This window comes from Carcharodon carcharias, chromosome 6 (assembly GCF_017639515.1).
Source record: "Carcharodon carcharias isolate sCarCar2 chromosome 6, sCarCar2.pri, whole genome shotgun sequence".
Classification (NCBI taxonomy): Eukaryota; Metazoa; Chordata; class Chondrichthyes; order Lamniformes; family Lamnidae; genus Carcharodon; species Carcharodon carcharias.
Window position 1 is genome coordinate 13,132,994 of NC_054472.1, and position 21,313 is coordinate 13,154,306.

Sequence of the window (21,313 nt, forward strand, 5' to 3'; positions counted from 1 at the left end):
TAAACCAAGGTTAAAACTCCTGTGCTTGCCAAATTTAGTGAAAAAATGTGAGTATATATATATATATATATATATATGGAATTTGGAGAGAAAGCACTAATAACTATTTGTCTACTCCTCCAGAAATGAATTAACAAAGTTCAGCAAAATGATTGTAAAGCAAATATTTATTGCTTATTAAGGCCTTTATCAAGCCAATCAATGGACTCTCCACCCCGTGTAAAATTGCACTTTGAAAAGTGAGTGTTCAGTGCCTGGGTGGACTTGGCATTAGTCATTTGAAGATTTAGAATTATTTGTATAGCAGTAATAGTACTGTGTTTAGTTCAGAGGAATCTTCTATTCCGCTATTGCTGAATTTGTTTTTGTGAAGAAAGGGGAGAAAGGGATGTGTTTGGTAGCACATTTTATTTGTTTAATGTTGTTTGTGAGTGAATTTCTCCCATTTTCAGTGTGACTCTGAGCAGTAGAGTAGTGGCAATGTTGTTGAATTAATAATCTAGAGACTAGATTCAAGCTACACGAAGCATGAGTTCAAATCCTGTTGTAGTGGCAGGTGGAATTTAAACTCAATTAATAAATCTGGACTAACAAACCAATCTAAGTAATGGTGACTGTGAAGCTGTTGTTTTGTCATTTAAAAAAATCTGGTTCACTAATGTCCTTTATGGAAGGAAATCTGCCATCCTTACCGAGTCTGCATGTGACTCCAGACACAGAATTGTGTGGTTGTCTCTTAACTGCCCTCTCAAAAAATGGCCTAGCAAGCCATTCAGTTCCCTCCAAAACAGCACTGTGGGTGTATGTACAACACATGAACTGCAGCAGTTCAAGATGGCAGCTCACCACCACCTTCTCAAGGACAATTAGGGATGGAAAACAAAGGCTGGCTTTGCCAACAAGTCTCATATCCCATGAACAAATATATATACTTTTTTTTTAAATTGCATTTTTCAGCTCATGATGCCCACTCTTATAAATTCTCTTGGTTGAGACCATGGAACTGGCGGCCAACTAAATTCAAGTGACTGCATGCAATACAGAAAGTCCAACAACTCTATTTACAAGAGACCCTGATGAAGTCGCATCTATAACAGCAACATTTTTTTCTGGAGACCCTATGGGCACTTTGCTCACAGAGATGCTGACTATTAGTGTGCAGCAATAGGTAGTGAAACAGAAATCCGGCTGACATGACCAACCAGCTGTTGGTCCATTCTTGTCAATACTGAAAGGCATTTTCTCACAGGGCCCACCACTGTGCCTAAATGCAGAACGCTGGGTCTTTATGGTATCCCTGTATCCCTCTCTCATGATTGCCTGTAACTATTCCCCATGTACGTTGAAGTCAGCCCACCTTGGAACTTATTACATAGAATTAACAGCAGAGAAACAGGCCATTCGGCCCAACAAGTCAATGCTTGTGTGTATGCTCCATATGAACCTCCTTCCACCCTATTTTACTTAGTCTGGAGTTTGGGCCCTTCTTGGGTAAATAGATTTTTCTGAGGTGTGGTGTCTAAAATAGAACATAGCACTCTAGATGAGGTCTGACCAAGGCTCTGAAGAAGGGAAGCATAACTTCCTAACTTTTGTCTTCCTGTTTTTTGTCTTTGAGATAAAGACTTTTAGCCTTTTTTTTACTTGTGCAATAGCTTTTAGCAATTTGTGTGTGCAAGGACAGATAAATCCCTTTGCTCTCACGGTTAAGAAAATATTATGATTTGTCTTTCTTAGATCCAATTTGGATGGCTTCCCCAAATTGCCACAGTTTTGCCCATCTTCCTGTCTCCACAGCTCACTATGTGACCCAACTTTATGTCAGGTTTGTGCCTCAAAGATTCCATAGCAACAGTGTCATTCTCTGAGACATTCCTCCACTATCCCTATGGTTTGTACAGCTGTGGTCCCCATCTAAATGCCATTGATGTTGCCAATTTTTCAATGGTGGACGCCCAGTACTGGCAGCTGGGCCTCCAATATATCACTGTGAGTAATAACACCGTATCTATATTTTGGCATCCATGTGTGTGCAATCACGACTCAAGTCATAACCAGATGCCCCAAAGATTCAAATGAGTAGTCATCATGCTCCGACCACAGTATCAGCCTCAATTACAAAACAGGTCCACGAATGCCTGGATCTTTAAAGGGTGGCATCAGCTGCCCCCTCACGAAACAGCCCCATTGACGCCCCTCTTCATTATCACTGTGCTCAGTACTCCATTCTCCTTTAGTTCCACAGTCATATCCCAAGCTAATTCTTGCAAAGTGCTTTTATTTGTGCTGGACCTTAACACGATTGTATGATTTTTTTCCCCCTATATGTCAGCAAGGCACAATATACAGTGAATGCCCTGTATATGGAAACTCACTCTTCTTAGCTACATTCAAAGAGTTTCAGAGGTGGTTATCAGGTCCAAGGACCCCCAGAATGTGTATAGAGGTGCTGCAGGAAGTTAATGGAGCATGATCAAGCTTCCACGGGTATGTTCTAGGGTATTGGCTTCTGAATCCAAGTAGAAAGAATGGCATTGAATAGTAAATCCCGATATCAGCTTCAGCTCAGTGAAAGCAATCCTGCCTCCCAGTTAAAGGGACTCATTCAAGCCCTACTCTAGGCATTTATGTAACCGGGGCTGAACTATTGGAGATGTGTGATCTTTTGGATGAGAAGTCTTCCCTCTCAAGTGGACGTAGAAGATACCATAGCACTATTGGGAAAAGAACAGGGGAGTTCTCCTAATGTCCTGGTCAATATTTATCTTTTGAGCAACCTCAGTAAAACCAGATGACCTGGTTATGAATCTCATTGCTACTTGTGTGGCCTTGCTATGCGCAAGTTGGCTTTGGTGTCTTTCTACATTAAAAATACTTAATGGGCTGAAAAGTGTTTGGGGCACCCTGAGGTCATGAGAGGTGCTATATTAACACATGATCTTTCTTTCTCTCTTTCTCTCTCCTTCCTATCCAAGTTCTAATAGAGCCAGGCTGATGGCTAATTGCCAAAAGTGCCCCAAAGTACTTCAGATTTGCTTGGTCCAGGCACTGGATAGCTAGGGCATCCATACAGGCTTAACTGGATTTTAAACTTTCATCACCAGACATAACAAACTCAGTGATAGCATTCTTACTTGCCCTCCCATGAGAATGGATCAAGTGTGTGATGGTTGGTGTTCTGGTGAATTTGCTCCTTAGTTTCTAGTAGAGTGTTTTCCTTGCTCAAAAGTTAACAGATGGTGCATTATGAGTATATAAGCACATTTATCCTATGGGTATTGCATTCTCATTATATGCTTTATTATGCTCTTGCGCCCAATCATTGGTTGTGGAGCCATTAAGGTAACATCAATGTAAATTGTTGAATATCTCAACAATGTAGTACATGGAATAACTTCTTTGCTTTCCTCCAGCATCCAAAGCCTCCACTGATTGGCAAGTTGTTTTCAAAACAAGGCTGTTTGCTCCATTATACGATATTAGAAATTTCTCATACTTTTCATCAGAACAGAGAAATCACTTTTTGTATGATGTTCTCTCTTCCATCTGACTATAAAGTCACTTACATAGCCCTATTTTTTAGTTCTAATACCTTACTTGCTACATTTTTCATTAGCTTACCTTTCTCCATAAGTACCTTTTTGTATATATTTTGAACAACTTTCTATCATCCATGTTATCATCTGGTACTGGCACTTTTCGGTAATATCAAAGCCGTGTCTTCGCTATTCTTCCCGCAATTGTGTAATTTCTCCTCTCTCCATTCCCTGAGAGATCCTTTCATCCCCACAGAGAGCATTCACCCATTTTTGTGATGCACTCCCACACATGCCTCTTCTGCGTGTACGAAACCCTTCCTCACCCTACAGAAATATTATCCTGACACTATTATAAATGTTTATAGTGCACCGACCTCTCTGTGTCCTCCCTCATTGCCATTTTACTTAAGGTTTAAAGAGGGAGCAACTTCAGGATCTTTATAATACTTTATATTACAGTAAGTGTATCCTAATGTGCTAATATTTAACTTATTTTTTCATCGGCATCACAGTTATGTGTGTTGCCATATTCTCCTTAGAGGTTCATGATCAGCAACGAGAAAGCATTTCTTAGTTTCCAAGTGAACAGAGGAACTTTAGCCCCCATTTTCAAATGGCTGCTAGTTCCTATCAAAACTGGATGTAATTTGATGTTAGCTGGTAATCTCACACAAGCGATCACAAGGATACCTTGTGTAGGGAATGGAAAATAAGCACTAGTGAGGTGAGAATGTTTTTCTGGCAATGGGTTCAAGGCATCTTGTTGTTCTGGACAGAGGAAGCTGTAATCTGCATTTATGATCCGTTCTTTTTTCACCTGGGAATGCTTGGTGATAAATTAGGTTCTGTTCTCCAGCACTGAGATCCTTCATCTTGACATAACAAACACAATCAGAAATAATAACTGTACCAACTACAACATAACCATTATAATTCATCACCTAGCTGCTCAGATATTGATCTTCTGTTTTGTGAGTTTTTGGATAACCAATGTCAGTGTTAGTCTGGGCTCGGTGATAGTACGCTCACCTTTGAGTCAGAAGGTTATAGATTCAAGCTGCACTTGAGAAATTTGTAGCTAGGCTAACAATGCAGTATTGAAGCTTGTCAGAGCTGTTGTCTTTCCAATGAGACATTAAATTGAGGCCCCATTTGCCACCTCAGGTAGCCGGTGTAGAAGTTGCCATGGCACTAATTGAAGAAGAGGATGACCTGGCCAATATCTATCCCTGATTCGATGCCATCAAAATAGATTATTTGTTCCTTTATTTCTTTGCTTTTTGTGATAGCTTGTTGTACACAAATGGGTTGCAGCGATTCCCTAATACAACAATGACTATTATTCAACAGTACTTCATTCGATGTGAAGCACTTGGGGACTTCCAGAGGCCACAAAAGGCACTACATAAATGCACACTTTTTCCCCACTCTGTAAATTTTCATTGATGGAATTTAAGCAGAGGCGACATGAGGAAAAACTCTCTTACGCAGTGAGTGGTTAGGACCTGGAACGCACTAAGACTGTGGTGGAGACAGATTCAGTCTCAGTTTTCAAAGAATAATTTGATATTTATCTGAAGAGAAAAAAATTGTAGAACCACGGAAAAAGGCAGGGTGGGACGGGGGGAGGGGGAGTGGGGGCGTGTAGCTGAATTGTTCCTACAGAGAGCCAGCACGGACACAATGGGCCAAATGGCCTCCTTCTGTGCTGCAACCATTTTATGATTCTCTGATCAAATGATCTATTCATTAGAGAGTCACATGTTTTATTTTGCCCCTTAAATCAATCAACCATGAATAAATAAAAATCTTACCATTACCTAATATTTCAGTATTTTATCCGAAAGGTTTTAGTTAAGGTGATTAATGTGGAATATCACAGCTTGCAGTTAACAATTGCAGTAATTCCCTAAAGGGTGATTGTAGGAACATAGGAATGTACAGGCCTGGAATGGGCTGGCTGGTCTCAGTGTCTAGGAAATATCATATCCCATAATATTTCTCATGACGCTATATCAATTTTTTTTTACCAAGTACTTAACTAGCTCTCTCTTGGATTAGCTGATACAATCAGGCTGTGTACGCTTGCCAACCAATGCATAAAATAGTTTAATCTAAACTGCCTTTTACTCCCCCTTTTCTAAGTTTGAGGCTATTTGTTTTCCTGTTGAATGTGATATTGTTTTGGGTCTGAAATTCAGAAGCTTTTTTGATACAAAAGTACTGCAACCATGGTGAAAGAATGCACCCAAATTGAGGCAGTAAAACAGATACCTCAGAGTTACAACCATTCTAAAATGCATAGAAATTCAATTAGAATTGGCAGCTAATAGTGTAATCATCTTCTGCACTGTTGTTCTGGCTATGTATTTGGTGATATTTAATGGCATCTCCATCTACCAGTCCTGATCCCCAGTTTCTTTATGTCCTTCCCTATTTGAATAGTCTGTTCCCTGACGTTTGCAATGCCTCCCAGTTTGGTATTATTTGCAAACTTGGAGAGTTTTGTTTCTGTGCACAACTCCAAGTTATTTACTGTGGATTGCAATAACCCTAGCATTCATTTACTGACTTTGATATTTAAGGGGGACACAACTTTTCTGTTTCTATGTCTTTGTGTTCACATATTCCACAAATATATGTTTGCAACAGTAAAAATAATCAATTTTTGACGGCGTATACTTGACACAATAGACTGTTGAAATTCCTCCACCTGTATTATTAAAATTTACCTAAAGGTCTCAACTCTGATTTTGCACTATGGGATGCTACAATATGAATATTTCACACATTACACTGAAATTTCTCTCTGTTATTTCAGCAGAGGCATTAACTCAGTCAAAATAACTTTTGGAGCAAGGAATTTGAAACACACAAAAGTTTGTATCTTCCTCATTGTCAGGATAGCGTAGTGTGTTCTGCCTGCAGTTTTGAACCCTCCATAACCCCAATCCATTTTCCAAGGTGGTGTCTGACTTGCTATGTAAAGCAGGCTTCTGGCAGGACCTCTCAACACCAAGAGGGAGCCTGATGTCGCATGTCCAGAAAACCCTGGCAGTACTGCAGTGATATTGTTGCCACAACAGCTAAGCTGGTGGAGTGTATTTGAAAATAGTGGGAAAGCTCCAAGGAGGAGGGATGGAATTTTTTAATACCTTCAGTACACTGTCTCATAAACATATATATATATAAGCTGTTGTTTAAGTCTAATGCACAGTGAACTCTATGGCAAAATATTGCATCCAAATTATAAAGGGTTTTGATAGACTAAACAGGGAGAAATTGTTTCTATTGGCAGGAGGGTTGGTAACCAGAGGATGCAGATTTAACGCCCAAAAGAACCAGAGGGGAGCTGAGGACGATTTTACTTTAACATAGAGTTGTTATGATCCAGAATGCATTGCCTGAAAGGGAGGTGGAAGGAAAAATTTTAACTCACTCAAAACTCATTGACATACACAGAGTTAAGATCATGCCCAACAGCTTTCAAAAGGAAATTAGATATATATTTGAAAAGAATTCATGTGGGTGTGAAGAGCAGGGACATGAGACTAATTAGATTGCTCTTTCAAAGAGCCAGCACATGCATAATGGACAGAATGGTCTCTTTCCATCGATTGCAATTTTATGATTCTATGTTACAGGTAAAAATTAATTACAAGGTTGTAATGACTTTATACCTGTCACACGATGATGCATTTCTCCAGTTCTGGTAGCACCAAAGATCTATAATATTCCTTGTTCCTGTAATTCTGTGATTGACATTCGTCTTGTTTCATGTATGTAGCTAAGTGCATCGCCAGATGGAGGTTTTAAGCAATATTTTTTAATAATTTTTTTTATCAGCTGTTGCAAATTCTCTATTCTGTATACCAAAGACAGATTTACAATCTGTAATGCAATTTCAAGATTCCAAAAAGGGTTTCAAAACCATTTGACCTCACCTGAATCTCAAGACAGGGTTACAGTCTGGCAACTCTCTCCCTATTGCCTATTATTTTATATGTCACTATTCAACAGAAAGATAGAGCACATTCTTGATAAATTAAATAAAGCAGTATTGGACCTTTATCAGTATTGGATAAAAGTGAATTTGAAATCATTTAGTGTGGGGATTTTTTTTTACTGAAACCTTATTAAAGAGAAACTGATCCATCCTCTATTCACAAGAGTGCTATATTGCTTCTTGGTGAAGTAATATTGCATTTATTAATGCTACATTTTCAGTCCTACAGTTTCTCAAACCATTTCAAATTTTAACCTTTTTTTGTAAAGTGTTTCCCAGAAGAAATACTTGAATTTCTGTAGCGTCTTTCACAACCTCGGGACATTGCAAAGCATGTTAAAGCAACAAAGTGCTTTTGAAGTGTAGTCACTGTTGTAGTGTAGGAAAACACGTCAACCAATTTACACATGGCAAGTTTCCACAAGCAGCAATGAGATTATGGCCAAATAATCTTGCTCTTTAGGTGTTGCTTGGGAGATAGATGTTAGCCCACTATTCTTCTTTAAATAGTGCTATGGGATCTTTTACATCCGCTGGCAGGGCAGGCCAGACCAGACATGGCCTCATCTCACCCGAAAGGCGTTGGGCCCACTTTTTATTTTTCATTTCACATCTTTAGGTTTCCCCCCTCAAAAATGAGCTATACATCATTCCTAATTCAGCTAATTGGAGGTTGTTCACAGCACACTCTCCATGCCATCCTTGCAACAACTGATAGAAAAGTACAGGATATGAGTGTTTACCACTAATTGAAATTCAAGTCATCGAATCCTGAGAGAAGCAGCCTGCCTCCATTCATATCAACTTCAAGGCCACTGAATGCCAAAGTCACGACTTTGTGAGAAAATTGTGGCCCCACACTCCGTGGTCTAACACACCACACATGATATGAGCAGTCTCTTCTGATAACATGTTTGCAATACTGCATGCAGTATGTGCCTTCTCCTGAAATGTGCCATCAACATTGCTTATACCGGGCATCCAGAGCTGTAAAGATATATATTTCTGTGTAAAAATGACAAAAGAGAAAACTGTGGAGGACAAGTTTGTATTAAGTTGGGGTTAAAAAGAAATGACATACAGCACTTTTCATGACTCCAGAATGCTCCAAAGTGCTTTACCACCAAAGAAGTCATTTTGAATTATAGTCACTGTCGTAACGTATTTTTATTTCTTCTTTCATGGAATGTGGACGTCGGTGGCAAGGTCAGCATTTGTTGCCCATTCCTAATTGCCCTTGATTTGAGTGGCTTGCTAGACCATTTCAGAGGACAGTTAAGAATCAACCACATTGCTATAGGGTCTGGAGTCACATATAGGCCAGACCAGGTAAGGATGGCAGATTTCCTTCCCCAAAGGACATTAATAAACCAGATGAGTTTTTATAACAATCAACAATGGTTTCATGGTCACTATTACTGAGACTAGGTTTTAATTCCAGATTTTATTAATTGAATTTAAATCCCATGAGGTGCCATGGTGGGATTTGAACCCTTGCCCCCAGATCATTAGCCTGGGCCTCAGGATTAATAATCCAGTGACATTACCACTATGCCACCATCTCCAGTGTTTATGTATGTAAATAAGCAAATATGGTGCTAAATCTGAAGCTGTAAAGCTTCTAAGGCATATACATATAATATACATATATATTCATCAATAATCAGAAAAAGAAATGCATTTCATGTTAGTTCTTACTTCACAGTGTCATCTCTGTATTGTGCACCAGTTAATGCTGTTGTAAGTCAATAGCTTCATAAGAGTTCTTTCATTTTTGTACATATTGATCAGCAGTTCACACCCCATGAAGGACATGCCGCCTCAGTTTTCTCTCCATTATATTCAACGTCCCGGTGGGTCTCATGGGTTTTCTGCCAAGAGGACAGTCTCACAGCCTGTTTCCAGACCCCTGCTAATGCCCTTTTTTGCTGGCTGCTGGGAAGTGGAGTCATGACAACGTAACAACAATATCACTAATCTGATATCCCTTCCCTGCAGGGGGGCACTGAAGCTTTGATTCAGCACTGCTGAGATCAGAACGACATGTAGAGGGTCATGATTTGTCCAAAGTGCAGTATCACCATACCCATATGCAAACACACACGCACATACAATCTAACAATGCTGGCTGGATGACCAGGAACAGGACCCTCACCAATTTCTGTTTTGCCCTTTTCCTAACTCAGTGTCATTTGAGACCAGTTGCCACATGCCACATGTCACCCTGGCCAGCTGTGGACGTCTGTCATGCAGCTTGCTGGTGAAGCGGAATGAAAAACACGGACCTTCCATAGGTGGAACATCCAGGCCAATACCTGGAATGGCTCAACTAAACACTAGGCTAACCAGCTAAAATATGGGAGAGTGCCAAATTTATTTTTCTCTCAAAATAATATCTGCCAAAACACAAGGTTTTCAGTATGTCGAATAGTTATAGGCAATTTCTAATGTGGAGAGTAGCTGGATGTCCAATAACCTGAATAATGACAAATGACAGCAACTGAATAATCAGAGCCTGCACATTAGAGTTTATTAGAAGCATGATACAGATCAGGAATTGTACTGTGGATGGAACTGGTACTTCAGTTCATCCTTCTTGAAGAACAACTTAGTTGAGCAAATGCACATTACTATTCTATTCATTAAACATGCTTGTTGTTTGGCATGTAGTGGTAAGTTGAGTCCAGAGAGGAAGCTACCTACAATATACATAATTAAACATTTGTAACCAATTAGTGAGTTTTCTGCCACAGTGCTAGCATATAATTCGCTGAACCTTTTCTTGAGGCATAGGTAAAAGTTGGCATCTGAGAATGTTCTTATCCAAAAGATTACAGGTATTGAACTTATTTGTTTTGTTGAATATCTAAACCTTCCAAGACACTTTCCAGTACTGCACATATGCCTTGCTAAAAACAGCTGCAAGCAAGGTATAAATATGTGAAGGCTTCGGTGAACATCATAAAAATATCCTGTTGCAAAAAGATTTACATTTTGGGTCTTTTTTTACAAGTGATAATTCTTGCAGCGGTTTGTTTGTCAAAAAGTCATCTTTCAAAATGTGTTCCTCTGTTAGTCAAAGTTTTAATGGATTGAGTCTCTGTCAATAACTTGTAATAATTATGGCACAGCTTTTGTGTTTCTCTAGTAACACAGGAAATAATTAATTTAACTAAATCGTGCTGAGTTCTGAAAGGTACTTTACCCTAGTTAATGCTTATGAGTACATTGCTCTTCAGATTTCTAAAAGTATGGTCATTGATTTAAGACATTATATAGACTAGCATTAAATCCATACTCTCTTGATGCTGTATGAAGATAATAAATATGGTCAGTCCAAGACCACATTTGAGTAACAGAGGGCCAGTTTGTCCTGTCAGGTACTGATTTGAGCCTGAAAGGTTACAGATTAGTTTAGTGATGTCAAGTGAACTGGCAAAGGCTTCTCTAATTTTGCTGGAAATGAGGAAGCCTGATGGTAAAGGGGAATCCTAATGAGTCCATCAAAGGCTTGATTTGTACCCAACAGACAAGGCAGCTGTGAATTGTATGAAAATATTGGAAATCAATAGCTTCTATGGAATTTCATTAAGCAGCAGTATCCACAATTGATAGGGCCTCATAATTTGATGGATTGTGCAAAGAAAATGATTAGCTAGGTAGAAAGAGTGATAGAATACACACAGAGGGACCTGAGATGTGTTGAAGTGAGGTAATTTGTACAAAATAAAAAAATATTGATTTTAGTTATGTGCAAAAACTTGAAATTGGAGGGAGGGATAGTCTTGCAAGTCATTGCTTGATGTGTCCTTTTGATTTCCTAGCAGCCCCAGGGGAAGGACCAGATGATGCTGATAGTGGGAACGAAAGCAGAAGTGGAAGTGAGGAAACCCACATCTGTGAGAAATGCTGTGCAGAATTCTTCAAATGGTCTGACTTCATGGAGCACCAGAAGAATTGCACTAAGAATCCACTAGTCTTAATTGTGAACGACGAGGAGGCAGCACGCTCAGAAGACTTCCCTGAGCCTTCTCCTGCCAGTAGCCCAAGTGATCAAGGAGAGAGTGAAGCTGCTGAGGAGAGCACTCAGTTGGAGGGAAATGACAGCTCCGAGGTAAAGAGTACAGAACAAGACGAGCCGATGGAGGTGGATGCCTCCACTGACAAAGGTTACCAGAATCAAGGGACCTCCAGTACTGCTACTTCGCTACCTCAGATTCCCGAATCATCTTCCATGACCAATTATAACATGCCAAACACTAATGTGACTTTAGAGACTTTGCAAAGTACAAAAGTGGCGGTAGCACAGTTCTCACAGGACACACGATCTAACAGTCCTAGTTCAAATAGTGGAGTATCCACCATTGCGATCCCTATGATTCTAGAGCAGTTGATGGCTCTGCAACAGCAGCAACTTCACCAGCTTCAACTAATTGAACAAATCCGAAACCAAGTAGCGATGATGAATCCACAAACATTGCACCCTTTAAATCCATCAGCATCTTCCCAAGGTACACCTGTATCTGCTGCTAGCCAGCATGTTTCATTCAGTGATCATTCTTCTAAACAGTTAACAGCCGTTATTTCAGCCTCGGGAACAGGACAGGCATCCAGTATCCACCCTTCTGCCTTTGATAGTTCACAGCAAATCACACAGCCTGCTTCTGGGGCTAGCACTCCTGTTTTGCCCAGCAGTGTATCTCCCAGATCAGAATCCAACTTGCCTCCATCCACTAGCGGAGTTTCATCTTCCCTGACTCCAAGTTCCAGTTCAAATACAAGTAACACTTCCTCACAGTTACAGTATTCAACTTCATCACTTGGACATGGTAATCTTCTCAGCCCAGCTTCCAGCATGCCTAATCCACTGCTACCTCAGAACACATCAAGTAGTGTGATCTTCCAAAACCCACTGGTCAGCATTGCTGCAACTACTAATGCTCTAGATCCACTGGCTGCCCTTATGAAACATCGCAAAGGAAAACCACCCAATGTTTCTGTGTTTGATCCCAAAACGAGCTCAGAAGATCCATTTTTCAAGCATAAGTGTAGGTTTTGTGCTAAGGTCTTTGGAAGTGACAGTGCATTACAGATTCACCTCCGTTCCCATACTGGAGAGAGACCATTTAAGTGTAATATTTGTGGAAATCGTTTTTCCACTAAAGGTAATCTTAAAGTTCACTTTCAGAGGCATAAAGAAAAATACCCTCACATCCAGATGAACCCATATCCAGTCCCTGAATACCTTGATAATGTACCTACCAGCACAGGCATTCCATATGGGATGTCCTTGCCACCAGAAAAACCAGTGACAACATGGTTGGACACCAAGCCTGTGCTGTCAACCTTACCAACTTCAGTTGGATTACAGTTGCCTCCAACTCTATCAAGCATTACCAGTCTGGCTGAGTCCCCAACTGTGACTCCTTTAAGCAGGTCACCCCAAAGACCATCTCCTCCATCAAGTGAATGTGCTTCTTTGTCACCAAACATGAACAAGAATGATTCCAGCATTCCAATAACTGCAGAATCTCCACAGTCAATTAATGGCGGTAGTGTGGTCCCCATTGTTCAAGGACTAAATGTACCTACTTCAGGTTTCAAACCCACAGAAAGCTGTGCAACTGGACCGTCAGTTTCCTCTGCTCCATGCTCTACCACACCTTCGACTGCTGCAGACAATGGAGTGAACAGTATTCCTACAACCCTCCCAAGCCCTCTGCTTCCCATAATATCTGGTCAGTTTAAGGCAAAGTTCCCATTTGGTGGCCTGTTAGACTCTATGCAAACATCTGAGACCTCAAAACTGCAACAGTTGGTGGAGAACATTGATAAAAAGATGACCGACCCCAACCAGTGCATTATTTGTCACCGTGTACTAAGTTGCCAGAGTGCTCTGAAAATGCATTACCGCACACACACAGGTGAAAGGCCGTTTAAGTGCAAAATCTGTGGGCGCGCTTTTACTACCAAGGGCAACTTAAAGACACATTTCGGCGTTCACCGAGCAAAGCCACCTCTGCGAGTACAACATTCTTGCCCCATTTGCCAGAAGAAATTTACAAATGCTGTAGTTTTACAACAGCACATTCGTATGCATATGGGTGGACAGATTCCAAATACACCTTTACCGGAGGGCTTCTCAGACAGTATGGACACAGACCTAACTTGTGATGAAGTGAATGCTGAACTAATGAGCAATTATCCTGATGATGAACTGATGGATGAAAATTCAATGGATGAGGAGGCAGAATTAAACATTACCACAACTGAGTCTTCAAAGCAATTGTTATGTTATTCTGGTTCATCACCAAACTCTCCTCCTTCAGTGATTTCTAGCATTGCTGCACTGGAGAATCAGATGAAGATAATAGACTGTGCTTTGAGCACACAGCAGCGATCCAGCATGAAATCTGTTGAAAATGGATCCATGGAAAGTGATCGCTTAACTAATGACTCCTCCTCCGCTGTGGGTGACTTAGAAAGTCAGAGTGCAGGTAGCCCAGCAATGTCCGAGTGCTCTTCTTCAATGCAGGCATTGTCACCTGTGCATAGTAATGCTGAGAGTCAAAGGTCAAAGTCACCAGGCTTTGGCAACCAAGAAGAACCACATGAGACATCAGTGAAATCAGAAAAAGCGGACAGTCCATCAACTCATCGGGAGAATGGAGGTGCACTAGATCTGACAGCCAACAACCTGGGTCGGCCGATCATCAAAGAAGAGGCTTTTAGTATGCTGTTCCCCAACCAAGAATGTGGTAAGTTGAAAAGTACTGTTTGTAGTATCTGTGGCAAACCTTTTGCTTGTAAAAGTGCATTGGAAATTCACTACCGCAGCCATACTAAAGAGCGTCCATTTCTTTGCACAATCTGCAATCGTGGTTGCTCCACTATGGGTAATTTAAAACAGCACTTACTGACGCACAAGATGAAAGAACTTCCTTCTCAGTTATTTGAACCCAACTCCACTCTAGGTCCCACCCAAAGTACTCCTAGCCTGGTCACCAGCACCGCACCAACCGTGGTCAAAATGGAAGTCAATGGTCACAGCAAGCCGATCTCCCTAGGTGATGGTACGCAGGTTCCAGTTGGTATACAGGCTCCATCTGCACCACAGACAGCCATGAGTCCAGGTATGACACCCATTCTGGCACCGCCACCTCGTCGGACACCCAAGCAGCATAACTGTCCATCCTGTGGGAAGACCTTTTCTTCTGCAAGTGCTCTTCAGATCCATGAGCGCACACACACTGGTGAAAAGCCATTTGGCTGCACAATCTGTGGCAGAGCTTTTACAACAAAAGGGAATCTTAAGGTAAGATCATTTTAATGTATAAATTAGTGATAAGAACTTATAGGCTGCTACTCTTTAAATCATGAACCTGCTAAAGTAAATCTGATCCAGAATGTTAGCAACAGCAAAGGCATTTGCTTTAATGGTTAAAAAGATGACCCAATCACATATACTGTTTATGTAAGCATTGAGGTTTTAATTTGTACGGAGTGCTAAACAGGTCATGTTTCCCCAACCTCATCTCTCTATCTCTCTGACACACACACACACACTCACACACGTTGCATTCATTCTCAGAACAAGAGGATTGGCAGTCAACAGTTTCCCAGCTCATTGTCACCTAGTGTTAAAAAGTATGAGAAATAAAGCATATGTGATCAATTATCTTAAGTAAAATATAAGCCAAAAAAACATTTAACATAGTGGAGTAATATTTGTACTGATAAAAATGATTAAAAAACGATAAACGTAATTTAATAATGCATTGCATATGTGGATAAAAATTTTAAGTCTTAAAAGGAAAGGGGTTTGACCTTGACCACGGAAAGACCTTATCATCTTACAGAATTCGTCTTTTTTAACCCCACACATAGCACAACATGCCCCCATTTGGTTCATTCAAGCCTATCTGCTTTTGTCATTTAATTTTTCACTGGAATGTATCTGACTAGCATATAGCTATAGAAAATGTCTCACTACAAAATCAGAAGGTGGGATGGACTTACCCCTTTAAAAAGGCCAGCTTAGATAAATCTAGAGTTTTGGGATGTGTCATAATCACTGGAAGAACCTTGCCAGTAAGTGGTTACTTAAGCTAAATATTCCAAATTTTGCATATTGCTCCTACAAAGCCACAGACTTCTGGAACAAGTGTTTTTCTTCTAATGATGGAAATTACATTATGTTACATTGAACTCTTATGTTCTGCAATTTCAAAAGGGACACAATATATGCAAAACACCATTAATTCAAGCTATACGTATGTACTGTTCCAAACATTTGAATGCTGCATAATATGGTTGTGTGCATATTTAACTGGCTGATTCCAAAACTATGCAAGATCTGATTATAGTGCAATAGTGTATATAGCCTCAGCTGAAAACCTGATTAGACATATAATATAAAATCTGAGCTATGCAGTTAATAAGATTGAATACAAAATGACTTTGTCTGCATTTTAAACTGCCTTTGCTCGTATTTTAAGCAATTACTGTAAAAAATGATGATTATTGATGTTCAAGAACCATCAATCTTAGAAGTGCCACACAACAAAATGGGCAGAACTGGTATTTCTTTTTCAACAAAACTTTTACTTTTATAAATTTATTTTGTGCTAGTGAATTAATACTAAACCTGTGAAATTGAAACTGAATGTCTACATGCTATATCAGATACATTTAACATTCCTTTCCTGCTCAGATGCTATTACCAAAATTCAGCATTCTGCCTCTTGTCAATTCTTCATATTAAACCACTTTCTTTAGGAAGGATGATAGATATAAATTTACAAGAGTTAAACCTTGAAAATCTATGTTAGCTTATTAAAGCTGTCACTTTCAACATATCACAAATTTGCATTTATAACTCATTCACATATTTTAGAGCATGTTTTTGAACTAGATAGCAATGGTACAAATTTAAAGGTGCGCTGCATAATAGTCCACTGCTCCCCCACTTTGATTCAGTTACCATGGGCTGGATTTTATATTTCCCTGTCGGCGGGTTTGAAGGTGGAGGGTGTTTATAAAATGCAACATGTGGCCTTCCTGCCACCTACTCACCTCCCCCCCACCCCAATCTGTTTGAAATTTTTAGTTGGGGGGGGGGTTGCCAGTGGAGGCGTCAGATGGCCTGCCCACCCTTGGGCCTACTGAGGCCCTTAAATGGTCAATTAACAGCCTCATCCTGCCCCCGCCTCTATTTTACCCACAGCAAGGGGAGGCCCATGACATGGTGGAAGCTGCGTGGCTGGTGTCAGGCAAGGGGTTACCTCTTTTGCGGTCCCCCATGTTCACTGGAGACACATCTCCCCCCTCCCACCCCGATCATTCTTCCTGCTTTACCCTCTCACTGGCCTTGGTCCTTCATCTCCTCACCAGGGCCTGCCAGCCTGACCCTGGCAAAATCCCTCCACTACTTAGCTCGGGGCAGAATTTTTCCATCGGAGCGGGGGGGTGGGGGGTGGGGGGGGGTGGGTGGGGGGGGGGTTGTGGTGTGGGTGTGTGGGTGGTGGAACTCCCAACGTCACCCCGCGTCATTTACATTTTGAGGTTGGCGGGCCCCGACCTGTCAATGGCCTATTCAGGCCATTAAGAAATTCAGCTCATTAGTGGACCTGCCCGTCCAACCTTAAGGTTGGCAGGCAGGCCGGGAACCCAGGCCGGCTTGTGAAAAAACTTGAAACCTCAACCACGGGCGGGATGAGGGTTTTTTGAATTTTAATGAAAGGTTGCAATAAAAGTTATGGACAACCCCCAACCCAAGTGACATGTCACATGAGGGGATGTGGCAGGGGAAATTTTTAAATTCCTTTATTAAAGTTTCAAAACGGATCCAATCTCCCTGAGGCAGCACTTAGCCTCAGGGAGATCCGTGCGCTGTTTCACACGCATGCACAGAAGTGCACACTCCCGGCTGAGGGAATCCCCACCAACAACCCCCCCCCCCCCCCCACCAACCCGCACAGGCAGCGCACAGCGCTGGACGGGTCTTAATTGGCCCACCCACATAAAATGGCAGCACATCCCCGATCAGGGGCACCGATCGGGAGCCCACCCACTTACGCCCGCTCCCATGTTGAAGGGTCATGAGGACTTGAAACGTGAACTGTGCTCTTCTCCGCCGATGCTGTCAGACCTGCTGAGTTTTTCCAGGTATTTCTGTTTCTGTTTTTGTTTAGGTCATTGGTGTCTGGCTCCAGCAACAATCTCTGTTGCGGGCTGCCTGTAGTTCCAGCAGTGGCCACCACTCCCGACTGGCGCTGCTGGGACTATAGAACTGCCAGCCATCCGATGGCTGGAAGCTCTCTGAGGCGGAACTTGCTGTCTCTGAAGGATAGAAATCCTGCCTCCAGCCTATTAATGGTCAATTGAATGATAGTGAGCAGCCATTCTTCCCCTAGGCGGACTCCCCACCGACATTTTAGCCAAGGGGGCAGGGACCACAGCGCCCCATAAAATCCAGCCCCATGAGTAGATTCAGTGCTGATCCATGTCAGTATGTCTGATTTTCCCTGCCAAACTCAATTAGATTCATGATGATCAGGTACCCTGAAGTTCCAATGCAGTTGGAACTGCAATATAAGGTGCAATGTACAAAATGTGGCCAACATAACCCTGCCTGAGACAAATTTCAATCCCCACACCCACTTCCTCCCCACCATATCCTTAACTCAAGTGAAAACAAAGAGCCTGGGAACAAGTAGGGCTTCCAAATATGAATAATATTTAAGGAACTTGCGTGCAGTGTTCTCAGATTGGATGTTCTAGATTAACAAGAGAGTGGGAGCAATTTCCACCAGAGTCACTAGGTGGGAAACCCACGGGATCAGGCGGAATGCTGATTTTACACCCCAGCCAATCCACATGTTGACTTTAATGGGGGGTTAAAATTGGGCAGGTGGGAAACCAACATTGCACCCAATCAGTCTGTCTCCCTTCAGCTGGCAGGATAGATTTAAAAACGTCCCCACTGGACTAGCTGAAAATTAGTGTTCCACCTGTTCCCATCAGTTTCCCACCTGGTGAGTTGGGTAAAATCGTCCCAGTGGTTACAATACTTACAAAGTATAGCTTGCTTGCTTTTACATAGTTGCTGGCATGCCTGTTTGAAGAACAAAGTCAGATAGGGGCAAAAGGGAAATCAGCATCATCATCGAACATCATGTTGACATACTGTTATGTTAAATTCATCCCGCTACCCCCAGCTATGCATAAACTCTCTTTTAGTTTTCATTTTTAATGTTTACAAACAAATTAACATTGTGGAACTTTTCCCTCTAGAAATAACTTTGTGTTGTTTTTCCTAAGTAGTTTGAGTTGGGAATTTGATTTTCTAATTAGTAGTTGGTCCAGAATTGCCATATTCAATGGCAACTGACATTTTCTGATAGAATACAATTACATATTATTGGAGAATACCAAAAAAGAAAAATACTTGGCAAGCACCTGGCTGGAGGGGCTCAGAGACAAAGCTACACATTTCTAAAGGTGGATGGCACATCATTTCATGTGCTCATTTTCCTTAAGAAACTGGAAGCATATTTGGAGGCTCCCAGTTGTTGTAAATATGTGGAATGAGGGCTGGTGTACAATACAAGACTAAATGCATGAGAGATTACATTCAATCATAGGTGATTTCATGGGGTATTTTTCCTGTTTTGCGCCTGAGTGTATTGGATTGCCTGGGGAATATTGCATGTCTGTTAGGGAGCCCACCCAATATATAACCAGAAGAGAACCAGTCGAGTTCCATTACCAGCTTGTATGTTCCTTTAAGCACTGCACACTGATCATCCTTATAAACCAGCATTTTTTTTTAACAAGAAAATCTGCCCCATAAGATTGAGCTTCTGCTTTCAGTAAAAAAGCAATGCCAAACAAAAACAGCATGTAAGTAAATAAAAATTGTTCCCGGTTGGAGTAGCCTGCAACTCTTGTTCCTACACCAAACCACAATAGCTAAAATAACAAGTGGTGTTTGTTCCGACACCGAACCACAATAGCTAAAATAACAAATGGTGTTAGGTTTACTTGCATTTTTCATGGTTGAGCCTGGAATGTCACTAGCCTGTTTAACCTCAATATAGGAATCATCACCGTCAAGTGAGTCCTCTCTTCATTTGACATCCACGTGTGCTATATCCAACAGGGATCATGGAATAAGAGCGGGATCCCTACCAATGATGTTTTCTTCTCTCCCTGGACCATCAGTCCTGAGACCCGTTATTGGATCTTCATATGCTTGGCTGAAGCTAATTGTCATTTTTAAGAATGCTCCCTCTCTGTCCTAAATAAAATGCTTCCCTCCTCCACAAAATGCCTCACTCTGGGCCAAAGCAATTTTTGTTATTGTTGTGTAGTGTTCCTTTAAGATAATAGCAGGCAGTTCCATAACTTGCTGTTGTAGCTGGTTGAGGTATAGAATCAGATTTGTCAGGCATTAGTTGCAGCAAAGGGCTTAAGTTACAATTGTTGCTTCACGCTTTAACTGGAAGTGCACAGCATTGCTGGACAGGCAGGGCTTTGATCTGCTATATGTACACATGATTTTTGCACAGATCAGTTCAAAGGATTGGTTCTTTGACCAGTGTTAACTTTTAGTCATGTCTTCATCTCTGTATCTTATGAGTATCCTAATAAATCTTAAAAGTTACAGATGCCACTACTAGTTTGAGTGATCAGGTCAAAGCTGATCTGTCAATCATTATTGTCAATTGTCAATGGAGTCACTGCAGAGCATCAGGGAAGATGAGAGTTTCCTAGATCATATGTTCTAAGAGGTGGTCACCCCATAGGCAGTGAGAGGTCTGGATAGTGGATGGTCTGCCATCTGGAAGAGTAGGAAAAGGCAGGTAGTACAGGAGTCTTCAGGGTGCGTGCAACCCTCAGATACTCAGTATTAGAGAGAGCTGGGCGTATCGATACCCTGAAAGAGTGCAGCCCAGACCTTGGCACCAATGGGCAAGGCACTGTACAAGAGGGAACAGCAAAGCATAGAAATGAAATTGTTACAGGAGATTCGACAGTTAGGGAGACACACTGTCATTGTGAGTCCCACATGGTATGTGCCTCCCTGGTGCCACAGTAAAGGCCATCACAGAGAGGGAGCAGAATATTCAACAGTTAAAAAGCCGGACTTGGAAGATAGTAATCTCTGGATTACTCCCAGTCTAGCACAGGTTAGAGTAGAAAAAGGAATGCATGGCTTGAAACATGGTGCAGAAGGGAGAGCTTCAGATTCTTGGGACATTGAGACCAGTTCTGAGACAGAAGGCCAAAACGGATGGGTTACACCATAACAGGACTGGCACCAATGTACTTGCAGGGAGGTTCACTAATGTAGTTGGGGAGTATTTAAACTAAATTGGCAGGGGCATAGCCATCAGCATATGTAAAAATAAAGGAAGAAGGTGCATAAAGTGAGAGTGTTAGACACTTCTAAAGAAGGGAGTAGTACCATATTAGATAGGAGCAGACCATGAAGGACTATAGGAATGCAAAGACAGATTTACAATGCATGTGGTGAATAAGTTTGTTGAGCTCCAAGCACAAATAGCAGTGTAGGAATATGATGTAGTGGCAACAATGGAAACCTGGTTTAAAAATGGTGAGGACTGAGCACTTAATATTATAAAGCATTCATAAAAGATAGAAAAGGAATAAAGAAAGATGGCGTGGCAGTAATGATTAGGGAAGACATTGTAGTATTAGAAAGAGAGGGTTTCCTTTAGAGTGTGAGGACAAGATCCATTTG

General features: G+C 41.3%; 1 protein-coding gene across 1 annotated transcript in view; it reads left to right on the forward strand.

The window, feature by feature from the left end:
- Nucleotides 1-21,313, forward strand: part of LOC121278728 (sal-like protein 3) — a 53,626-nt gene that overhangs the window by 26,015 nt on the left and 6,298 nt on the right. Inside the window, exon 2 of the mRNA XM_041189097.1 lies at nucleotides 11,370-14,860. Coding sequence (XP_041045031.1) covers nucleotides 11,370-14,860 — 3,491 coding nt within the window. The remainder of the gene's footprint in view (nucleotides 1-11,369; nucleotides 14,861-21,313) is intronic.